Genomic DNA, 16,111 nt, shown 5'->3' on the forward strand with positions numbered 1-16,111 from the left:
CCAGAATAACACAATCCCCTTCCTTCCCAGTTTGGAGGCACCTCTTGCACAGCTGTCCCCTAGGCTTTGTTCCCCTGGCTACACTGTATTCACCCAAAGGAGAGAAGCCAGCAGACACAGTCCCCCACCCCCATAGGGAGGGCTCCCCAGTGCTCTCGTCAAGGCTGCCTCATTTTACAGATAAGCAAACTGGGCCTCAGAGAGGTTTAGGAACCTGCTCAAAGCCACACAGCTGCTTCCCTCTAGAGCCCAGCACCAATCAGAGAACAGAACAGGTGCTTAAGGAGGCACTCTGGCTAATGGAAAGCTTTTTAAAAAGTTTAACCTGCTGAGCTAAAGCCGGGCTTTTCAAAGTTGCTCCGTGGGAGAAAGACGGCCTGGTATGGGGGCTTTTCCTCCCTGTCTCCCCACTGGCCCTTGCCAGATGGGAAAAAAGCCACCACGTAGAAACATAACCTTTATTGCACACGGCGCTGGGTCTTTTTTCATAGAAAAAGGTATTAACACATAAGCATCTGCAAATTGAAGCAACTCCTGGTTTTCTTGGAACAGTAAAATCGCATGCAGTGTCTCTGAGTTGGGATTTTGGTCTTTGTCAAAACCACCTAGATTGGAAGGAGGGTGAGGAGGAGGGAAAAATTGCTGAGTCTTTGTGCCTCTGTCTCAAAATAAGGTGAGAGAAATATATAGATATATAGCTTGTCGGCGTGCTCCTACCCCTCTATATACGTATATATCTCTCCACACATATTTTGTTGGGGGGGGTTGACTTGTACTGTCAAATTCTTTGTGCCCTGGCTTCATGGAGAAGAAGAAAATAGTTTCATTTGTACAAAAGAGTTCTATGTACAAGTGTTCATGACTTGGGGGTTGTCTTTTCCTTGTTGCTTGGTTTTCGTCTGTCGGTTTAATATAAATAATGCAGGAAATCAGCCAAGTTGGTGTGTGAGGGCTGGAGGTGCAGACAGGTCCAGGCCTGGGGCCGCTCGTTGGCTGTGCGTCTACACCAGGGTGTAGGATTTGGAGTAAGCCCCGGCCCCCTGCTTCTGAGACCTCCCCACCCCCGACGTGCTCATCTCAAGAAGCGAGTCCCTGGAGCCCCCCATTTTGGTGTGTGGGCCCCCGGCCCGTGGAGGCTCGGTGCTGGGGGCCGGAGGGGCAGCACTGGGCGCAGCCGGGGGCTCGGCAGGGGTGGGGCCGGGCGCTGGGGGGGCCGTGCCGGCTGGGGGGGCTGGCATGGCCAGAGTCCTCTGAGGTAAGGTGGCTGTGGAGGCGGCAGCGGGAGCCCCCGGGTGCGGGAGGCCCAAGGGCTTGCTGGCAGGGTCCAGGGTCAGGTGGCGAGCCTGGGGGTGGTAGGTTCGAGCCAGGTTCCTGATGGAGGCCTCGCGGGGTGGGACCACAGGACAGGGCTCGCGCCCGTCTGCCTTTCGGAAGAAGGCTTCCGACTTGGCATAGAGGGGCAGGTTACAGTAGTCACCTGGAAGGACAGAGAAAGCACAGGGTGTTAGCAGCACAGGCCTCTTGGGACCGGCTTGTTCCCCGAGCCCCGTATCTCAATCTTCTCCCTGGTCTGGCACAGGAGTCCCTCCACCGGACAGGCAGTAAAGTCAAGGAAGGATCAGTTACTTGACCTCTCTGAGCCTTGATTTCCTTATCTGTGAAATGGGGACAATCCTATTTCCCTGCAGGAATGTGATGAGGAAGGAATGGGATTAAGTACAGAGGAAAGGGCTTCAATACAGTGGCTGGTGCAGGGAGTTGCCCAAGAAATTGATCCTTTCTGTTAGATGATCACTATAGCTGGTCAGCTTTAGCTGGTGGACAGCTCATCTTTTAAAAATTTTATTTTCATATACTTTTATTATTATTATTTTGCATTTTAGGGCCGCACCTGTGGCAGATGGAAGTTCCCAGGCTAGGGGGTGAATTGGAGCTGTAGCCGCTAGCTTACACCACAGCCACAGACACAGCAGTGTGGGATCCGAGCCACATCTGCGACCTACGCCACAGCTCATGGCAATGCTGGATCCTTAACCCACTGAGTGGAGCCAGGGATCAAACCTGTGTCCTCATGGATGCTAGTCAGGTTTGTTACTGTTGATCTACAATGGGAACTCCCGAAAATATATATATATATTTTTTGTCTTTTTGTTGTTGTTGTTGTTGCTATTTCTTGGGCCGCTCCTGCGGCATATGGAGGTTCCCAGGCTAGGGGTCTAATCGGAGCTGTAGCCACTGGCCTACATCAGAGCCACAGCAACGCGGGATCCGAGCCGCGTCTGCAACCTACACCACAGCTCACGGCAACGCTGGATCGTTAACCCACTGAGCAAGGCCAGGGACCGAACCTGCAACCTCATGGTTCCTAGTCGGATTCGTTAACCACTGCGCCACGACGGGAACTCCCCGAAAATATTATTTTTTTTTAAATTGAAGTATAGTTGACGAACAATAGTACCTCTAAGTTACAGGTGTACAATACAGTGATTCACACCTGTAAGGGTTATGCACCCCTTATAGTTGTTATAAAATATTGGCTATTTCCCCTGTGTGGTACCATCCATCACTTGCAGCTTATTTTGCACATAATAGTTTGTTCGTCTTAGTCCCCACCCCCTCTATGTCCCCTCCCCCCTTCCCTCTCCCCACTGTTAACCACTAGTTTGTTCTCTACATCTGTGAGTGGTTTTTTTTGTCTGTTTTGCGTTTTTTAAAAGTTTAATTGAAGTATAGTTGATTTACAAGGTGGTGGATCATTTCTGCTGTATGACAAATTGATCCGGCGATACATCTACACACATCCATTCTTTTCCAGATTCTTTTCCCTGATCGGTCATCACAGAATATTGGGTAGAGTTCCCTGTGCCAGAAGCAGGTCCCCGCTGACTGCCCATTCCATACACCACAGTGTCCCTGTGCCCACAGGGACTTCCTAAGAGCTCTGGCTGTTAGAAAGCTTTTCTTTATCTCAAGGAGGAAAGGAATGTCACTCCCTGTCACTTCCTGACACTCAACCTGACTTGTCCACTGAGGACCCCAGAGCAAGGCCTCCCCCTCTTTCCCAGCTACATTTCCCCAGCCCTCTCCTTTGCCCCCTCTTCTCCAGGCAGAATGTTCCTAATTCGTAAAGTGCCTCTACATCCTGGCTACTCTGCTCTGTGAGCATCCTCACCTGGGCACGTGCCTCTGTCCTGTCCACTGTGCCAGGCGCTTTCCTTAGGGGATTTCGTTTGGTCCCCATGGGCCCCTGAATAGGTGAATATCTGCCTGCCTTTTGCAAGCGAGGAAACTGAGGTTCAGAGAGATTAAGTAATTTGCTCAAATTCACACAGCCAGACGGGGAGCGGGAGCCATTCTCGTGCTAGTCACCCATGACCTGGTATTCTGTTCTCTGGATGACCCTGAGCCCCTAGGTCAGCATGGTCACTTAGCAAGGCCAGGGCTGAGCAGACCAGGCTTCCTTTTTTTTTTTTTTTTTTTTTGGTCTTTTTAGGGCCACATCTGCAGCATATGGAAGTTCCCAGGCTAGGGGTCGAATTGGAGCCGGAGCTGCCATCCTACACTGCAGTCACAGCAACACCAGAACTGAGCTGCATCTGCAACCTATGCCACAGCTCACGGCAACGCCAGATCCTTAACCCACTGAATGAGGCCAGGGATTGAACCCACTTTCTCATGGCTGTTAGTTGGGTTCGTTGCCACTGAGCCATGACGGGAACTCCAGACTGCCTGGTTTAATGGCCTGAGCCTTGCACACCGTGGCCCTAATATCTGCTGATGGACCCCCTGTTCCCTCCCCCCTGGTTATCCTAGACCTAACCTGCTGACCCTGAAGAGCATATGCTCTGGCCCGGCCCCTGGGTCAGATGGTTCCCAGTCAGGCTAGGTCACTGCCCACCATGAGGTGTGGCCACCATGGCCTGAGCTACCAATTGCTCCTTTGGATCTAGATTATGCTCAAATAGCATTGAGACCACTGGCCACTGGGTAGCTGACCCCATAGGCAGTCTCTCTCCATCCTGGTGTAGCTTGAGATGAAGGGAGCGATCACCACTCAGTGAGAAGCTACGCTGTGCCAGGCAGGTATGTAATTGCTCATTACCACAATGCAAAGTAGATGCTATCATTTGCATTTTACAAACAAGAAAATTAAGGCCAGAGAGAGTAAATGACTTGCTCAAGATCACAGAGATGTTAAGAGGCTGAGCCAGGATAAGAATCTGATCTGCTTGCTCCCAAGTCCTTGCTCTTTGCCCTATCCCCCCACCGCTAAAGAGCCACGTGGGGCTGGCAGGAGCAGGTGCAGTTAGGGCTGGGGTCTAGCAGGGGCTCATGGGGTTTGAGGACAGAGAACACAGCAAGGGCACTCACTCTTGTTGGCCCGGTGAGGGATGGGCACAGCCACGTTTTTGCCCCGGTCGGCATCCTGGGGCTTGGGTGGGGAGGCGGTGAAGCGGCAGATGCCAGGCTCTGAGGGTGTGCTCATGGATGTCATGCTGTCAGCGTTCTCGTTGGTGCCCGTGGTCATTTGGTCAGAAGAGCTGTCGGAGATGAAACATTCGGTGATCTCAAACTTGGCGTGCTGCAGTTGCTCCTCCAGCTTGGCATGCTCATAGGCCCGGGCCAGCTCCTCGTAGGTGGAAGAGGCGCTCTCGGTGGACACCATGCTGTTTCGTCCTTTGTCTGGGGGGATGGAAGGCACAGAGTTAAGAGGAAACGAGTGGCACCCCCACCCCACGTTCACTGCAGCACTATTAACAACGGCCAACACACGGAAGCCCCAAGGTGTCCACTGAAGAATGTAAAGAAACACAATGGTAATAAACACAGTGGGATATTATTCAGCCATAAAAAAGAAGGAAATTTTGCCATTTGAGAAGATAGGGATGGACCTTGAGGGCATCAAGCTACATGAAATAAATCAGACAGAGAAAGATAAATACTATATGATCTCACTTATATGTGCAATCTTAAAAAATAAAAAATCCAAACAAAAACCCCCCAAATCCCCAAACCTCAAAACTTACAGATATAGAGAACAGATTGGTAGTTGCCAGAGGTGGGGGTGGGAGGTGAACACAACGGGTGAAGGTGTTCAAAAGGTACAAACTTTCAGTTATAAAGTACATGAGTCACGGGGATGTAATGTATGGCATGGTAACTATATTGAATATTTGAAAGTTGCTAAGAGAGTAGATTTTTAAAAATTCTCGTTATAAGAAAAAAAATGTAACTCTGCTGAGAGATGTTAACTAGACTTACAGTGGTGGTCATTTTGCAAGTGTTGTATATCTGAAACTAAATGTTACATGTCCGTTATATAAAGGAAATGTGTTTATGGGGAGAGGGGTGTAAATGAGACCAGGGTGAACAGTTCCCCTATCCCTGACCCCAGCAACCATCTGCAAGCCTGACTATGGAGTGGACTAGCCTTGCAAAATCCTGCCCTCCCCCTGTGAAGGTAGTGATGGTGGCAGAAGTGGGATCTTTGATTAATAAAGGGCAGGACAGCTTTCATTCTTGATAACAAGCATCACCCCCTGAGCAACACTGGATCTTTTCTCCAACAAACATCGTGTGAACCATTTTCTTTGTCATCTTCTGGGTGAGCAAAAGGAAACCCTTGATCAAGCCAGGCAGAGCTCAGCTAGGTCAAGTGCTTTTGTCACAGCCACAGAGTGAGTCAGTGGCCGGCTGGAAATGAAACTGACTTGTGCCTTGGACTCCATGAGCTAGTGGGTAGGAGTTGGGAAAAGAGAAGGTGCAGGTGGCTAACAGGGAAGCTGGAGTAGAGTGATCAGGATGAAGGGAGGTCCTTGGGCTTACCTGTGTCCTGGGAGAGGCTGGCACTGTAGCTGTCACTCTCGGTGACAGTGACACCATGTTGGGAGCCCACAGTGCGCCAGTCAGAGGTGAGGGTGCGGGCGGGTGTGGAGGCCTGGCACTTGGTCAGAGTCCACTGGCTTGAGTACCGGTTCCGGGTGCTGTGGGCTGACTTTACATTTTTCCTGGACACTGGATCTGCACAGAGGAAGAAAGAGCTGGCACCTTCCAACTGAGGGCATGTATACATGGGCAGAGCTGGCATTTACCAGGAAGGGCAGCAGGGGAGCAGGGGGCAGGCAGAAGCAGCCTCAGAAGTTCCCTGGGGAATGCTGAACATGCTGCTTTTCCTGACCACACAGCTATCCATGGAGGAGGAGAGCAACAATGGTGAGGCACATGGGCACTGGGCTGCATCCTAGTCCTCCCTGGCCGCCCCATTTGTTCCTTCAGCCTGGGAAGAATGTCACCTCCTTGCCTGCTACCTCATGACTGTACATTCATTCCCTAAAGTCTTGGGTGTATTCTATACTCATGTCCAGAGTCATAGGGGTAGATGCCTGAGGAGAGAAAGAACAACTAACCCTCTCAAAATTTCTATAAGGAAACTGAGGCCCAGAGAGATAAGGTTAGTGATATGCCCAAGGCCATGGCTAGTGAGTCTGCAATTAAGGTCTCTAGACTCCAATTCCAGTGCTCTTTCCATTCTTCCATGCTGCTCCTCCCTCCTTTAATGTCACCTCTGTCTTACGCTGTGCCCAAGAAACCCCATGTGGGAGGAGGCCTGTCCTCCTGGGAATAATGCATACTGGTGCCTGGCCGGATGTCAGACATGTCGATGAGGGGTCCTGTGCTCTGGATAAGGGCTGGGTGGTGCAAGGAAACACCGGTGCAGAAACTCTGCGGGTTGACAGCTTGGCTGAACTCAGCATCCGTCACAGGGATGGTAGCCTTGTCATCTCCTGGGGGAAGAAATACAATCAGCCCGAGTCTTTCCCTTTGGGCACCATCTTTGCTTCCCAGATTTCTCCTTGTTTTCATCCAATGTTGAAACCAAGAAGAGTCAGGTCAATTCTCCCATTAACAGAGGAGGAAACGTAGCCTTTCCTCCCATTGAGAGAAGCTACAATGAGTCTTAAGGTTGTTGAGTTGTTGATGGGGCTGCTACTAGAACCCTGGGCTCTGCATGAGGACGCATGGTTGTCCTTCAAGGGTTATGATGTGGGAACACACACTCAGAGCAGGACAGAATGCTCATGGCACCTGGTACTCACCCAGCTGCTTGATGCCCTCCTTGTCCTCGATGAGCAGCTGGACCCTGGGGATGTCAATGTGTAGCCGGGGGCCCTGGGGTGGCCCCTTCACAGGGGTGTCAAAGCTCCGGTTGTTCTTGCTGTGGGGAGAAGGGCTGGAGATGGGTGACTCAGCAGCCATAAGGGGTTGGGGGAGGGGGTTTGCAGGATAGTGGGGTCTTAGAAGCCTGTACCCTGCAGGGGGGAAGGGAGAGTAGAGGAGAGAGGAAGCAGCTATGTGACACCCACCTTATCAACATTTCTGCCAAACTCTTTGCATCTGCAAAACAGTAGAGAGAGGGGACTGAGTGAGACTGGAGTCTGAGCAGGACAAAAATTAGAAAAGGCATGAGGAATAAGGTGGGAGAATTCCCTAAAATGGGGCAAGGGCTGGTCTCCTGGGAAGGAATGTAAGGAGCTCTGAGATGGTCCAAAACATGATAAGATCTCACTGCTCCCAATTCAGGATTTCGCTTGGGTCTGTTTTCCTTTCCCCAGATTTTTATCTAATAGGGAGGGCCCTCCCAAAGGAGAGGGTATACAGAGTGCTCCATCTGCTTCCTGAATTGACTCTAATCAAACAAGACATCATAGCAGGTTAGAAATGAGCATCAGTGGTGGGTCTATCCTCAGTTATCTGTTGGAGAGAAGAGAGGTGGGGATGAGGCAGAAGTGGTCAATGAACAGATCCAGATGACATCAGTCAAGAGGCTTCATTTCCTTCTCTAGGGCATCTGCCCCTCAAAAGTCCATGGGTGGATTTGAGGGTCACTGCTTTGTTTCAGAGAGGCCCTGAATAGGTTCAAGCCTCTCACATTAGTAATTGACCAGAGAGGAGAAGGAAAGGACCTTGGTAATCCATTAGACCTCTGATAACTGAGAATGATCTGTTAGAATGAATATAGCTTCATGAATGCATTCGACCATCTATCTACTCATCCATCCATCCATCCATTATTGATCTATCCACTTGTCAGTCCATTCATCCACCCACCCACCCATTTATCATCCATTCATTCAACTACCTATCCATCTATCCATTGAGACATCCACTCATTCAACTACCTATCCATCTATCCATCCATCCATTGAGAGAACCATTCATCCATTCAACCATCAACCCATCCAAACATCTAATCATCCATACAATCATCTATCCAACCAGTCATCCCATCTATTCACACAACCACATAATCACCTGTCCATCTTATCACCCATCTATCCATCCAAACATCCATTCATCCATCTACCTAACCATCCATCCATCTAACACCATCCACCAAACCATTCACTTACCCAACTCCTAAACACCCTAGGCAGCCTTAGTCATTCCCCTTTCTGTGCTATTATTGTGCCCTGGCTTCTCACACTAGACCGTGAATGCTATAAGCGCATGAGTTGTTCCTTCTCATTCATTTTTATATCTCCAATGTCCGGCAGTATCAACAATATAGCAGATACTCATAAATGTTTTCCAAATGCATGAACAGACATTTATTAAACATCTAGTTGGTCCTGGGGAAATCAAGGAGAATCAGATCCATTCATGCCAGACTGTGGTATGAGGTGTAGAGGGGATATATTAAAAATGTTTAACACCTGGCAAGGCATGGAAACTTCCCAGTCAAAGCTGAGCAAGGTCCTAGAGATCACTTGCATATCTATTTTTTTAGTGGCTGAGTCCTAGGAAATTTGCAGGGATCCTATAGAAGAGAAGGGAGCCTCCATACAGGGTGGAAAGGAGCTACATCTATTTACCAGTCAGTGTGGAAGTGTTTAAATATTAATGAGCAGTATGGTTTTACCAGTGTGTACCTCTAAAAGTCAGCCCTGGTGAGGGAAGGCACAAAGTCCTGGGGGCATAGAAGAGGACAGCTGAGGAGTTTTCAGAAGATTGAGGTGGAAGCTCTCCCCTCAAGGGGACACAGGCACCCTCTCTTATCCAGCTGGTGCTGTGAGCCAGTGGGAAGTGGCCAGTGTGGCTGAGGGTCAACACTCCCTCCCAGGAAGCCCTGGGGAAAACTGCCCACCTCGGAGCCGCTTCAGCCGCTTCTCTTTCCTCTTCTTGCGGACGATGAAGAGCAGTGCCACCCCCAGTGTGGCCAGGATGACCGGGCAGCCGATGGTGAACAGCTTCTTCACGTCATCCCCCTCGCCTTGTGCAGACTTGATGGGTGGGATGGTGCCTGAATAAGGATGAAGGAGGGGAGTCAGATGTCCATTAAGAATGTTAGGCAGGAGTTCCCGTCGTGGCGCAGTGGTTAACGAATCCGACTAGGAACCATGAGGTTGCGGGTTCGAGCCCTGCCCTTGCTCTGTGGGTTAATGATCCGGCGTTGCCGTTAGCTGTGGTGTAGGTTGCAGACACGGCTCGGATTCCGCGTTGCTGTGGCTCTGGCATAGGCCAGAGACTACAGCTCCGATTGGACCCCTGGCCTGGGAACCTCCATATGCTGCGGGAGCGGCTCAAGAAATAGCAAAAAGACAAAAAGACAAAAAAAAAAAAAAAAAAAGAATGTTAGGCAAAGTGTCATGGGCAAGGTTGCCCTTTGACCTCTCTTGCTGTCTTTGATCTTACTCGGATCTCTACTTCCTAGTACAGAGCCCCAATCATCCCCAATTCTGGTCCCACCAAGACAGCTGGGAACAGCTATATAGTTTCCATACTGCATATAATAGCAATGACTTTCTGAGCCTCTTTAGAATTACCCTGAAGTCTCCCAGGGATAGTCTCCTGCATGTTAGAGCTCAGGGTTCATTTCTAGAGGGTGGGTTGATGGGCTTCGGTTCCCGCATTTGGCTCGGAAGGTAGCGGTGGGGGGGGGGGGATGGTGAGGATCACAGCAGAGGGAAATCAGGGCCATAGGATCCTGGGTTCTCTTTTCCGGATGGGGGCAATAAGCTACTACACACCCTGCGTTCTCTCCCTGCTCCACCTCTCTTGGGCAATATCGCTAACCTCGGGGGGCTGCAAGGGGGCAGTGATGAGGTCTCCTGCCAAGGCCAATGCTTCTTGTTTCAAAACCTCACCTAACAGTCATCTCCTTCATGGAGCCTTCCTTGGTTGAGCCCATCCCCTGCCAATACCACTGTTATTCTGTTTCCTCACCACGGAGGTAGACATCATTTAGCTTGTGATAGCTGGTCCCCATGAATCAGCTTTCTATGTGCCTTCAATGTGTGTGTGCACATGCATGCACATGTGAGCATGGGTGTGAGGCGTCCCCATGTGGCAGACACTGGTAAGTGCTCACCGAACACCCAGGTGCTCGTCTACGTTCCCCAGACTTCCTGGCAGTTAGGTTAGAACGAGGCTACTCGTTCTGGACAGTGGACTGTGAATAGAAGTGATAAGAATCACCGCCTGGCCAGGGCAGTTAGGAACTGTGGTGCCTTTTCTGCCTCTCTCGTTAGTCAGAGGCTACATGTTCAAGATGGCAAAGCTGCACGATGGTGGCCGGCTGACCCTCGCAAGATGTTATGAGAGCAAGAAAGAAGCCTTTGTTGGGTCAAGCCATGGAGCTTTGAGTGTTTAGCTGTTACGGCAGCATAGGCTGCCCCATCCTGGCTAATATACCATCTTAGCAGAGGGTTCTTGCAGGGCAGGACCTCAATTACATCCCCATCGCTCTCTCATCTCTTTGAAGCAACAGAAAGCAAGGAGTGCACCTTCAAAGCCCCTCTGTCTTTAGTGTCACTGACCTGCTTGTCTGCCTGTCCGTCTGCATTGGGCACTGGTACATCTACCCACTTCCCCGTCTACAGGTCTACTGTTCCCTTTGCTCGCCATTTACTTGTTTATGTACTTGTCAGCCTTTGTCCCTGACTATAGTCCTGCTGCTTCTCTGTTTGCTTGTCCATCTCTTTACATGCCTTGCCTGGCAGCACCTTGCCCCAGCCCTGCCCACTCTTGCCGACTCACTGCCGTCGTAGTCCAGGGTGGCGAACTGGGCAGTCTCGTTGCCGCAGCCAGCGCTGTTGCAAGCCCTCATGCGCAGCTCGTACCACGTGGCCTCTCGCAGCTCAGTCAGAAACACCTCCCCGGAGCTGTTGGCGCGCAGGCCCTGCCAGGCCCAGGTGCCCTTGGGCCGGTACTCCAGCACGATGGCCGTGATTGGGCAGCCCCCGTTGTTCCAGCCCTGCAGGTTAAGCCGAGCATGCGTGGAGTTGATGTGAGTGAAGAGGTGCTGGTCTTTGCTGAAGGAAGGCTCTAGGGTTCAGAAGGAGAGACAGAGTTTAGAGAAGCTGGGAAGGATTTCTTGGGTCAGTGGCTCTAGGGGATCAGTGGGAGGGGCTCCTGGGGACAGATTAGGGGGAGAAGGGAGGGAGAAGGACCTGGAAAGAAGGGCACGGCCAAAGAGGAAGACAGGTGTGGGAAGAAGGAAGGGGCGAGCTGCCCATCTGCCACCCTCCCCCCAGTTCCCACAGGGAAGAGGAGCCAGTTTCTCCTACTGTGATTTGTCCAGAGGCTATAGTGATGGGAACGAGGTGGAGCCGCCCCTTGGGTCTCCGTGCCTCTCTGAGCCCTCCTTCCCTACCCCAGCCGCCTTCCACCTGGTCCCAGGCCTCACCACGCCCGTGGGTCTTGGCCTCGATGATCTCACTGATGCGCCCAGAGCCCACGCTGTTCTTGGCCGCCAGCTTCACCTTGTACCACGTGCCACACTTGAGGCTGTCTAGCCTGAAGGACCGCTCACTTGAGCTGACGAATACGTCCTTCCACTCCTCGCTGTTGTCCACTGAGTACTGCAGCACGAAGCCTGCCCGGGACGGGGGGAAGGTTTACCTGGCTCAGGTGGGGCAGGGTGGGGCTGGGGGTACCCCACCAGGCATCAAGTGCTGGGCTCTGCAGGGGGCGAGGGGCCTTTGGCCATTGGGATGGGGCAGATGCAAATTAGACAAGAACCTGGAAGGACCCTGGGTGAGTTTTATTGCTCTTGTCAGCTCTTGTGTTATGGTTTAGAAGCCAAGGTATGGAAGGCAGCAGGCACCAGAGCTATGAGGCTTAAAAGGAGTCCTATTTACATCCTACTGCTCTGAGTGTGGTCCCCTGGTCCTGAAGCATCAGCATCAACTTGGAGCTTGTTAAGACAAGCAGATTCTCAGCCCGCCACCCCAAGACCTCCTGAATCAGAATCTGCATCCTTATAAGATGCCCTGGTGATTCACATGTACGTTCAAGTTTGAGAAGCACTGTCTAGAACACCTGTCTACCTATATAGATTTAGAAACCAAGGCCCTGAGAAAAAAACAGATTCCTTCAGGTTTGCACAGCTCACCAGTGGCAAGGGGGCAGGGTGGGTGTTCTAAAGCTTGAAAGTCTAGGCTGGTATATTTTTGGTGGCACTCGGCTAACTTCCCTGTGGTCCAAACCACCCCTCCTCCATCATTTCCTGAGCATTATGGGACAAGTGGTAGGAGTGGGTGAAGCCCTTCCCCTGAGCCCAGAATTCCTTCCTCTGTCTCCCCCCTCTTCATCCAGATCCCTCTTACCTCGGATGGAGCTGCCCCCGTTGTCACCTGGAATCCAGGTCAGAGTGATGGACGAAGCAGAGGTTTTGGAGACAGTGAGGCGGGGCTGGTCTGGAGGAACTGTGAGGGGAGAGCCACCAGCCCGCACCACAAATAGTTAACCTCTGATGGGGCGGGGGATGGAGTACCCAGGGCTTCCAAGGGGGCTGGCTTTCCCATCCTCTTGGTGCCTCCCCCACTCCTGCTCAATCTCCTCCCCACCCCTTCTGCCTCCTCTTCCATGATCCACCATCTGTCTCCCCAGTGGCTGGACTTCTTCTCCCACTGGACCACCTGCCCTCATACAGTAGATGGATTCCTCTCCCTCCTCCATCCCTGTGCCCAGCAGAGCCCTGTCTGCCTCCCCGCCTTGGGGAATCTCACCTTGCACCAGAAGGTTGACGATGATGGTATCGAAGCCCCCGGTGTTGGTGGCTGTGCAGGTGTAGTAGCCTGAGTCTTCAGCCTTCACTGCACGCAGCAGCAACGTGCCATTGGTGTGGATGAGCCGGTGCCCATCCATGGACACGGGGATGGCCGAGTCTTCGCTGCAGGGGTGGGGGATGGGTTATGGCAAACACCCCCTCCTCCCGGGGCCTCTCCCAGGTCTGCGAGCAATTGGAACTGGGGGCATAAGAGGGCTGCCTAGGGGACCCTGGGTTTTTGCTCAGCACATCCTGGGGCTATCCAGTAACCTTGGCTTCTTCACCCACCCAGGGAAGGGAGATCCTTGGCAGCCCACAGACGGGAGCCAGGGAGGCCAGGCCTGCGTGTGACAGCTGCAGCCTTGTCCCCGGCAGGGCCCCTACAGAGCTGGAAGTGACTGGGTCAGCTGGAAGGGAGGGGTACTGGTTCTCTTCATGCTCTTCTGCTGTGCCTGTCTCTAGGGGTCGCCTGTCCCCGCAGGGTCCCGCACACACCTGTCCTTGGTCCACTTCACAGCAGGGGCTGGGTCGCCCACTGAATTGCAAGGCAGCCGGACATCTCTCATCCAGGGTGTTGTTACGGTGCCCCCGAAGGAGATGATCTTTGCCGGGGCTACAGGGAAGACAGGATGAGAGCCACCCCAGTTTTACCCCCAATACTGCACTGCCCCCCTATTTCTCAGGGCTCCTGAATTTATAATTCAAGTCCTCCCTCCCCATCTGAACAGTGCCTTGGGCTTGGGGTGGGGGGTGGGGACAGATGGGAGTCATAATTTCAAGCAATATTTATCAAATACTTGTTTGGGGAGTTCCCTTGTGGCGCAGAGGGTTAAGGATCCAGTGTTGTCAGTGCAGCGGCTCAGGTTGCTCTGCTATGGTGCAGGTCCCTAGCCCTGGAACTTCCACATGCCCAGGGCGTGGCCAAAACCAAAGCAAAACAAAAATATTGGTTTAGGTCAGGTATACAGGTGGCTCTGGGGAGCCACAAAGTGAATAAGATCGATTCCTTGTCTTCAAGCTGCTCACCATCCCGGAGGGAGACAGATACTTCAGAAACCATTAGGGTGAAAAACGCTGTGGTAGGGTAGGTACAGGTAACCCTGGGGGCGGGAGGAACTCTGCCAGTTCAGTGGTGGTGGAAGTGACGGCCCGGGGAGGCTCCTCCAACTGGAAGCTTTGACTGGAATCTTGAAGTCTAAGAAGGACTGCACCACGCAGAGGAGGAAAGGAGGTAGGAAGGGGAACAGCACGGAGGAGAGACGGGGTGGGGGGGCTGAAACCCATGCTGAGGGGGAGGAGCTAAATCCTCTGGGGTCACCAAAGCCCAAGGTGAGTAAAGGGGGGGCAGCGAGAGCCGGGGCTGGAGTGGAGAGCAGGGGGAGGGCCATGGAGGGCTCTGCCGGCACCTCAGGGAGGTCCGGCTTCCTCCCCGGTCACAAGGGGGCTTATAAGTAAGCAGGGACATGTCCAAAGTTGAGTTTTATCTTTTTTTTTTTTCCTTTTTACTGTTGTACCTGCAGTATATGGAGGTTCCCAGGCTAGGGGCAGATTGGAGCTACAGCTGCCAGCCTATGCCACAGCCGCAGCAACGCCATATCCGAGCCACGTCTGTGACCTACACCACAGCTCACAGCAACGCCGGATCCTTAACCCATTGAGCGAGGCCAGGGATGGAACCTGTGTCCTCATGGATACTCCTTGGGTTCTTAATACGAATCATAATGGGAACTTCCAAAGTAGTTTTAGATAAATCCTTGGCTGCATGCTGAGGATGGTTTGGTGGCGATCTGGAAGAATACTGAACAGGGATGATACGGTGGCCAGAGGGCAGGCTGCAGTGATATACAGCAGTGGGGACGAGGTCACAGGCTCAGGGGAAGACCTGCCAAGACCCAGGGGTCTCTCACTTCCTGGTTTGGGGGAAGAGACAGGGGGGAGGTGAGGGTGACTGCCAGGATTCCAGCTGGGCCAACCAGATGGGTGCTGGTGCCCTCAAGGAGATGAGGCACGAGCGAGGAGGAGCGGGGCAGGCGGGAGGGATGGGAAGACCCTGCCGGACACTGAACCTGCCCCCCACCCCCCACCCGTGGGGCTAGGGTAGCTAGAAAGCCGTGGGAGAGACACATTTTGGAGCACGAGAGAGATGGCCAGACTGCACACACAAAGTGGAGTCACCAGCAGAGGGACTGAGGTCACCAGGAGGGGGAGCACAGATTGACAGAGGAGTGGCAGAGCCCTGGGGGCAATGACATGCAGGCACAGAGGAGGAAGGCATGTCCCCAGGGAGACAGGCGTGTGCTGGGGGGACCCGGGTGCTCAAGGAGCACCACGGAAAGCAAGGGAGGCCAAGTGCTGGGGCCCAGGGAGAAGATAATCGGGTCAGTGCCTCAGAGATCTCCAGGCCTGGAGTGGAAAGCGCTCCTTAACCCGGCCACCATGCGCTTGAGGAGCCCAGAGCCGTCCCCACTGGGCCTGGGCCCTTGGCCGGGAGAGGGGAGATGAAAGGTGGCCAAGGAAGCAATGCTTGGAGGTTTGGGGGTTCCTCTCCTGTGAGGCCAGTGCTGGGGTGATGGGCTTGGGAGCGCCTGGGGCAGTGGAGGAAAGCTGGGGCTGGAAACACATGGACTGGGCAGAGGGGCCCAAGCGAAGATGGCCTCCATCGTGGGAAGAGAGAAGTGTTGGGGTCCTTGGGGACCCCATTCTAGACCCAACTTTGCCCTGTGGCTGGGATCGGCTGCTGGAACTTCTCGGGGGGGTGTGTGTGTGTGTGTCTGTGTGTGTGTGTGTGTGTAGATGGCACAGCAGTGTCCATCCCTCCTACCTCCCAGGGCTGCTGGGATGTCCATGTTCTAGGAACTTCAAAGCCCTCTAGGAATGGTTTTGTTTTTTGGTTTTTTGTCTTTGCTTTTTAGGGCTGCACCTATGGCATACAGAAGTTCCCAGGCTAAGGGTCCAAATGGAGCTACAGCTGCCAGCCTACACCACAGCCACAGCAATGTGGGATCCCAGCTGTGTCTGCAACCTACACCACAGCTCATGGCAACACCAGATCCTCAACTC

The 16,111-nt window shown here is 52.8% G+C and overlaps 1 protein-coding gene across 3 annotated transcripts in view; it reads right to left on the minus strand.

The window, feature by feature from the left end:
• Positions 1–444: 444 nt before the first annotated feature.
• DSCAML1 (DS cell adhesion molecule like 1) overlaps positions 445–16,111 on the minus strand; it is a 361,955-nt gene continuing 346,288 nt past the window's right edge. For 2 of the 3 annotated variants that reach the window (XM_021062901.2, XM_084976244.1), the window contains 12 exons: positions 13,547–13,664; positions 13,011–13,174; positions 12,609–12,707; positions 11,687–11,875; positions 11,038–11,325; positions 9,146–9,301; positions 7,365–7,395; positions 7,098–7,216; positions 6,633–6,785; positions 5,827–6,021; positions 4,372–4,683; positions 445–1,477 (listed from right to left, as the gene is read on the minus strand). In XM_021062901.2, coding sequence (XP_020918560.2) covers positions 1,002–1,477; positions 4,372–4,683; positions 5,827–6,021; positions 6,633–6,785; positions 7,098–7,216; positions 7,365–7,395; positions 9,146–9,301; positions 11,038–11,325; positions 11,687–11,875; positions 12,609–12,707; positions 13,011–13,174; positions 13,547–13,664 — 2,300 coding nt within the window. In that variant the 3' untranslated portion in view covers positions 445–1,001. Of the gene's footprint in view, positions 1,478–4,371; positions 4,684–5,826; positions 6,022–6,632; positions 6,786–7,097; positions 7,217–7,364; positions 7,396–9,145; positions 9,302–11,037; positions 11,326–11,686; positions 11,876–12,608; positions 12,708–13,010; positions 13,175–13,546; positions 13,665–15,929; positions 16,028–16,111 lie in introns of those variants that run through there. The other variant, XR_014815394.1, reaches the window with a different exon arrangement.

The sequence above is a fragment of the Sus scrofa genome, chromosome 9, assembly GCF_054392235.1.
Source record: "Sus scrofa isolate SSC_HxYL_T2T_F1_AM1 chromosome 9, Sscrofa_HxYL_maternal_Yorkshire_Landrace_v2.0, whole genome shotgun sequence".
Taxonomy (NCBI): domain Eukaryota; kingdom Metazoa; phylum Chordata; class Mammalia; order Artiodactyla; family Suidae; genus Sus; species Sus scrofa.